The sequence below is a fragment of the Lolium rigidum genome, chromosome 5, assembly GCF_022539505.1.
Source record: "Lolium rigidum isolate FL_2022 chromosome 5, APGP_CSIRO_Lrig_0.1, whole genome shotgun sequence".
Taxonomy (NCBI): Eukaryota; Viridiplantae; Streptophyta; class Magnoliopsida; order Poales; family Poaceae; genus Lolium; species Lolium rigidum.
Genome location: NC_061512.1, coordinates 252,249,938 through 252,257,499, shown reverse-complemented (window position 1 = coordinate 252,257,499; position 7,562 = coordinate 252,249,938). Strand labels below are relative to the sequence as shown.

Below are 7,562 nucleotides of genomic sequence, written 5' to 3'. Positions count from 1 at the left end.
ACATTGGGAAATTAGATCCTAAGACAATAAGTTACCATTTTATTGGCTATCCAGACAAGTCGAAAGGTTATCGTTTCTATTTTCCAGACAGACTCACTAAGTTTGTAGAAATGAGACACGCTGTGTTTCTGGAGGATGAGATGATCAGGGGGAGCACGGTATCCCGAGAAATCAACCTTGAGGAGAAGCGGGTGTATGCACCCACTCCGATGATCCAGGAACCATTTTCTCGATACCTGCTGCTGCTGCACCGACACAGGACGATGTCATTGCGACACCTATTGTTAGTTCTGATGTGGCAACAATGAATGAAAATAGAGAGAATGTTACCACACATGAGGAAGAGCTGCAACAGCCCCACATAGAAAGTGCGCTAGAGATTGAGAACCTTAGAAGGTCTTAAAGAGCAAGAAAGCCAGCTATTCCTGACGATTTTGAGATCTATGTCAGTGAAGAAGTTCAAATGGAGGGTGATCCCACCACATTTGAGAAGCCTCAAGAAGTGCTCATTCATCAAAGTGGATTGAGGCCATGGTTGATGAAATGAGATCAATGAGTAGCAACAAAGTCTGGGATTTAGAAGAAATTCCTAAAGGAGCCAAAACAGTAGGCTGTAAATGGGTCTACAAAACAAAGTGTGACTCTAGAGGGAATGTTGAAAGATATAAAGCACGACTTGTTGCGAAGGGTTTCACTCAAAGAGAAGGAATAGACTATAATGAGACCTTTTCTCCTGTCTCATGTAAGGATTCTTTTAGAATTATAATGGCTTTAGTGGCACACTATGATTTAGAGTTGCATCAAATGGATGTAAAGACGGCCTTCTTAAATGGAGACTTGGAGAAAAATGTTTACATGGCACAACCCAAGGGTTTTGTCGTGGAAGGAAAAGAACATATGGGATACCGTCTGAAGAAATCCATTTATGGGTTAAAACAAGCCTCCAGGCAATGGTACTTGAAGTTCCATGAGACAATTAAAAGTTTCGGGTTTAATGAGAATAGAGAGGACAATTGCGTATATGCAAAGTTTAAGAAAGGAAAATTCATTTTCCTTATCCTATACGTGGATGACATTCTGCTTGCTAGTAGTGATGTTAGTCTACTATTGGAGACGAAGAAGTTCTTGTCCTCGAACTTCGATAAAGATCTTGGTGAAGCTTCATTCGTTTTAGGAATTGAAATTCACCGAGATAGACAAAGAGGGGTTTTAGGACTATCGCAAAAGGCATACTTAGAGAAAGTTCTAAAGAAGAATGGTATGCATGCGAGTAATGCTACGCCTGCTCCTATAGTCAATGGCGATAGATTTGGGGATTTTCAATGTCCCAGGAACCAATATGAGACCGATCAAATGAAAGCGGTTCCATATGCTTCAGCTGTCAGAAGCCTAATGTATGCTCAAGTATGTATGCGCCCAGACTTAGCTTTTGTTACCGGGGTACTTGGCAGATTCCAAAGTAATCTAGGAATAGATCACTGGAAAATGGTGAAGAAGACATTGCGTTATGCGCAAGGCACGAAAGGCCTCATGCTAACATATAGAAGAACTGATTCCCTTGAGATAGAAGGGTGTTCAGATGCAGACTTTGCGGGAGATGTAGATGACAGAAAATCCACATCAGGTTATGTATTCACTCTCGCAGGTGGATCTATATCGTGGAAAAGCTTCAAGCAATCTATCATGGCAGTCCACGATGGTTGCTGAGTATGTAGCATGTTATGAGGCCTCGGGGCAGGCAAACTGGTTAAAGAAATTTATACCCGGGTTGAGAGTGGTAGACAGCATTCAAAGACCACTAAGAATGTACTGCGACAATGAACCATCAGTATTTTATGCTCACAACAATAAGTCAAGTGATGCTGGCAAGCACATTGACATCAAGTATTATGTTGTGAAAGATAGAATCCAGGATCATACCATAAGTTTAGAGCATATAAGCACAAAGAGAATGCTCGCGGATCCGCTTACGAAAGGCTTACCACCCAGTGTGTTCAGTGAACACGTAGCCGGCATGGGTTTACGGAAAAGCCTATGATACCTGGATATTAAGGGCCTAGAGGAAGAATCTATTTTAAAATGGAAAGGTGTGTAGTAGCTATTGAATCTGATGGTGCGTAACTGGTCATCATGACGAGACATGCTCAATATGCTAATCTGTGATGAAATGGGTACGAAAGAAAAGTTTAAGTCTAAGAATAAGATTAAAGTAAGATGAGATCAAGGGGGAGAATGTTAGTTTGATCTCCACGTACGACCCAACGGTCGCACGACCTTGTCTCGCGCCCTGATCGGGGGCGCCCAACTCGTATGGTTGGTGGGCCCCCGTCGCCAGCGCCATATAGAAGAGGTGGGGGCCGGGGCACGGACGCCAAGGTTCGTCCGCTGCCGTCCTCCCCACCGACACACCAAACCCTAGACCATCCGATCTGGTGAGGCGCTGTAGCGGCGGGAAGCACCACCGACATCGCCGCCACTCCTCCGTCGCCGCCATGGTGAGCTCCTCGTCGACGAAGACCGATGGTATGCACCCTGTTGTGCCCCTCTAGTGTTCATCCCGGTTAGGCTAGATGCAATTACTCACTAGATACAACAGCTAGAGGTCCTAGAAATCTAACAAGTACTCCTCTTTCAAGGAATATATCACTCTAGTGGGACTTCTTTTGTAATTCATTTTTTTCTTGGTTCTGTGAATCTATAATGCTGCTAGGGCAATGTGTTGTTGCAGAGGATAGATCTAATTGGTATCTCCGCGATTAATATATGTTTTTTGTCGAAAATAAATCTATTGCCGAACGCAAGTATTACATATGCTAACTGATCTTTGTTACTATGGACTTCCCGATAATAAGCTTCGGACGGTTCACAGATTTAGATCCACTAATCTGCTTTTGAAGTGCCTTCTCCAGCTCCGGTTTGTCACCGCAACTCTTCAAGACAAGTTCATTCAGTTTCACCAAGGACAACACACTGGACAGACCCTCCTCGCGGTCATGTAAATTATTGCATTTCGTTACCTGAAGGTTCTCGAGCAGGGGCAACGCGCCATCCTCGATTGTTATGGTGCTGACGTTCTCCAAGCCTTCAATGTAAAGCAGATTGAGCTTTTGAAATGTATCTTTGCCGAATCGTAAAGATTCCTCTGCAAAGGACTCCTCCCAGAGTGCAAGAAGAGTAAGGTTGAGCAGGTTCCCAATCACCTCAATGTCACCCCGCTTCAGTTGTGTCTGAATTAGCTTTACCTTGGCTAGATCATTGAGGGATATCATCCAGCTAGGGAGGCTGCTTAGACGACCGGACAAGTTCAGTGCAGTGAGATGCTTTGGTGGTTTCTTCACGTCTTTCAGAAATTCAAGTGACTCAGAGCGCACCTCAAGCCGTTCAAGACGAACAAGACTTGCTACTGAGCTGCATAAATCCTTCTTTACATCTTCATTTGCATCTACATCGACTCCTAATTCTCGCAAGCTAGTCAGCTTCCCCAGGTTGCTTGCCACTTTGCTTCCTTGTGTAATGTGCACCATCCCTAGAGCTTGTAAGTTCCTTAGCTTCTCAATCCTCTGAGGAGCTGCTACAGTACTAAACTCGCCGATGGAACTTGAAGATGGAGAGGCACCACGCCACCAGGAAACCATGTCTGTCAAGGGTTTAAATAGGTTGCTGGTATATCTGCCTGCACCATTGTTCTTCCTCGTCTTCTCCACCAAGTCGTTGGCAAAGTTGATGCCACAAACAAGGTACCGTAGCTTCTCCAGCTTGGTGATACCGGCCGGGAGCTGTGTCACCTCTGTGTCTTGAACATCTAATGTCTCAAGGTACCTGAGGTTCTCAAGAGATGAAGGAAGTCTTGAAATACTTGTGTTTCGCAGACCAAGGTACCTTAGATGGAGCAATTCCCCAATGTACTTGAGATCTTCATTCCCTAGCTCAACTGTATCTTCCAAGTCAAGAACTCTCAACAATCGCAGTTTAGAGGAGATAAGGGACGGAGGGCATTTTCCAAAAATTGTCAATGACCGTACCTGGGACAAGTTTATGCTTACCATCTTCTCCTCATTCCTCTTCCATTTTGTCACCGCCAAGTGGCGTATCTTACTTTGTGGTGCCTCATTGCAATGCTTATCCATAATGAAGAGTTGGTTTTCCTCAATAGACTTGGACATGATTATTTGGAGCACCACGCCATGAATGCGGCAACGTTCTACCGCCATGCTATCCCTAGCCTTCTCCGAAGGCTGGATCATACTTCTATTGATGAGCTCATTGTAGTATCTCCATCCGACTTCCTCGATGTTCATGTCACGTGGCTTTGTTATATAGCCTTCTGCCATCCACCGACGCACTAAGCGGGTGAACCTGATCTCGTGATTTTCTGGGAAGATACTCAGGTACAAGAAGCATGACTTGAGATGATATGGTAATCCATCGTAGCTAGAGGTAATTACTCTTTTTATATCTCGGTCGGACTCTAGCTCTGACCCAAGGTGCTTTCGCAAATTCATCCATTCCCTACTTGTTTTGGGCCTGCTAGCCAATAGACCTCCTATGGTGTCTATGGCAAGTGGAAGGCCCCGACATCGCCTTAATATAAGATCGGCTTGGTTCGACATATCATTCGTCATCTCTTGGACATCGTGCTTGAAAACCTTGATACAAACAAATCAATGGAAAAAAAATAAGAAACTAGCAGCACAAAATAATAAAGTGACAAACCGAAGTACTAGCCGGCTAACAGTAAGGAAAAACATTATCCAACCTGAGTGGCAAAATTGTGATTCTTATCAATGTGGAACTTGTGAATGTTACCTAGGGTTCTATGTCTCCACCTGTATTTCTGGTATCTCGCTAGTAACCAGTTTTTCGGCACCAACCATGTCGTTATAAGGAAATAAATTGAATTAATTTTGATAAATCCTGGACTAGTTTTTAAATTCATTTACAGAATATCAGACAGTATTTTGGCCGGTATTTCCGATTTCCGAAAACAAGAAATATAGCCTCGATGTTATCTCAACTAATAAACTGCATTAATTTCCTACTGTCCAGGCCATTCTTTAGTTTTCTAGCAAATTCTTATATTCAATGTCGACTATATTCTAAATATTGTTCTTTGTATGACGAAACTTGAGTAATTTATGTTTCTTCCATGATGTTCAACTCATGGAGCTAGTTCTCAATTGATTTGCGAAAAGGCCAACCCTTTTAAGGGTTTGTCTACGTCCTAGTCACTTCAAAACTCTTCTTTGTCGATTTTAAATATTTTTTCATACAAATCTAAAATGAAATTAACCATGTCATAATAATTTGCCCTGTAATGCAAAAAAATGTAATAATTAGGCTCAGAAAATGTTACTACTTGTTATATGTGTTGGGATTAATCTCAGGTTAACTACCAGAGAGAAAGGGGGACCAAGTCTCCCCACGTACATGCCTGATCGGGGCACCCAAAACTAACCGGTTTAGATTCCTGGTCCTGCATGGCCACATATATAAAGAGGAGGTCTTCATTTTCTGAGGGTGTGGCACACAGGTACGGGTAAAAAGGTTAGACTACTAACTACCCGATCCTAAAAGGCCGTTAATGGAAACATAAGGGCATGTACAACAGTGATATCTTAGCAATGCCATGTAGGATAAATGCTGATATGGAGGAAAAAAGTAATTAAAAAAAGACTTTATCTTCTCTTAGCTCTTAGCACAATCTGTCTCACCACATATTTAGGATGTCTAGTTACTAAAGATAAAACTTAAAAATAACTCATTGTACATCATGTTTTATTGTCATATCTAGATTACATGGTATAGTTAAGATAAGACGGTCTTATCAACCATTGCACATGCTCTAAGGCTAACGGCCACTGCCAACCACCCAAGTGCAGCGCCAGCGGCATCCAGGGCATGTACACCGTCTAGGAGTTACCACTACGTTATCCTCTTCATCGACAATTCCTGCATCGAGCAAGCAAGAGCCTCCGATGTCCATGATGGCTATCTCAGGTACACACATCTTCATCCAATGGATGTGTTCTAACGATGAGATTAAGAACCCAGTGATCTTGTTCCTAAAGTCCCACAAGAGGACTTCACAAATTTGTTCAAAACATATCCACCATTGTGATAATTTTTTTCATGTAATGCAGAAACTCATAAACAAAGTATCAAATTGGAAATCAATACCAAATCGACGACTGCGAAAAAAAAGCGACTAAGAGTGATGAGCAAATAACGCACCTTTTGACACAGCAGTTTCCGGGCCTCGTCGTCTCCGAGAGGCTCGAGCTTGTACTTGTACTCCTTCCCCGCGCACAGCTCGGCGACGTCTTCTCTCCGTGTCGTGACGACGACCCGGCTGCTGCCGGCGCCCTTGGCGCCGAGAGGCCAGAGACACTTGGATATGTCCTCCCACTCCTCTTGCGAGGACACGTCGTCCACCACGACGAGGCAGCGCTTCTTCCCCAGCCACGCCGGGAGGCCACCATGGCCGCTGGGATCCACGCCGAGCTGCTTCCTAAGCCGCCGCTCCAGCTCATTGGTGCAGTCGAGCGGGTGCGACACGGTGACCCAGGCGCGGCCGTCGAAGCCGTCGATGAGGTCCCTGTCGTTATACAGCATCCTCACCAGGGACGACTTGCCCATCCCGCCCATGCCCCACACCGACACGACACTCGCAGTTTGTTCTCCGACCAAATCAGCCAGCTGCTTCGTCTCCTTGTTCCGCTGGATGTCCTGGTGCTCCTCCCCCGCCGCGAGCTGGTATTCTTCGTCGGCGTTCCCGTGTCTGTGCTCCTCCACGGCAGTCGGGCCATGGTCGGCGACGATGACGTACCGCGGGTTGCCCTGGTTGAGCTCCACGACGCCGTCGGCGGCGGCGGCGAAGACGTTGTACCGCTGGCTGCGCTCCACGGCGACGGCGACGCTGGCGTCGGCGGCGAATACGTTGTACCGCTGGTTGCGCTGGTTGAGCTCCTCTAGGCTGGCCTTGAGGAGCCGGATCCGGTCGGCGACGCGGTGGCGCGCGGCGAGGTCGGGCCCCGCACACTGGAGCCAGCTCCCGCGGGAGGCGTGCATGGTCATGGTGAAGTCGAGGAGGCAGTCCTCGAGGTCGCATGCGAGGTCGCGCACCTGCTTCACGCACGTCCTCACCGTGTCCTTGTAGCACCCGCCGTCCGAGCACGCGGCGGAGGACTGCACCCGTAGGAAGGACTGCATCATCTGCAGCTCGCTGCGGATGAACTCCACCTCCCTCGGGACGCCCAGCAGCAGAGCCGCCTCGTCGGCCATGGCCGTCCCCACGCTGCCCAGCACGCCGTCGAGGACCGTCCTGGTCAGGCTCACCGCCGTCGCCTCCATCTCTCTCTTTCCCCCTCTGTATATCTCTCTCCCCCTCCTAGATCTCTCTGTCTGAAATGGATCTCTCTCAGTTTGCGATTTGGTATACTAGATGCCCGTGATGCATGGTCTTATATATGCAAGCAAGCAAAGTCATCTTACACAACCTCGATGGGCCACTGGTCAGTCAACGGCGAGCCAGCTTCACAAAAATAGAAGAGTGCATGGCGTCT

The 7,562-nt window shown here is 46.5% G+C and overlaps 1 protein-coding gene across 1 annotated transcript; it reads right to left on the bottom strand.

The window, feature by feature from the left end:
• Positions 1 to 2,813: 2,813 nt before the first annotated feature.
• Positions 2,814 to 7,350, bottom strand: LOC124657461 (disease resistance protein Pik-2-like). Its single transcript, XM_047196011.1, has 2 exons — positions 6,232 to 7,350; positions 2,814 to 4,646 (listed from the first exon to the last, which is right to left on the bottom strand). The coding sequence occupies exons 1-2, from the start codon at positions 7,348 to 7,350 to the stop codon at positions 2,814 to 2,816; spliced, it is 2,952 nt and encodes a 983-aa protein (XP_047051967.1).
• Positions 7,351 to 7,562: the final 212 nt, after the last annotated feature.

What these genes read in the sequence shown, in the direction of transcription:
- LOC124657461 (XM_047196011.1), bottom strand. Translation starts at nt 7,350, where the DNA reads ATGGAGGCGACGGCGGTGAGCCTGACCAGGACGGTCCTCGACGGCGTG. An exon ending in GGAAACTGCTGTGTCAAAAG is followed by an intron (nt 4,647 to 6,231) that starts GTGCGTTATTTG and finishes GTTTGTATCAAG; the next exon opens with GTTTTCAAGCACGATGTCCA.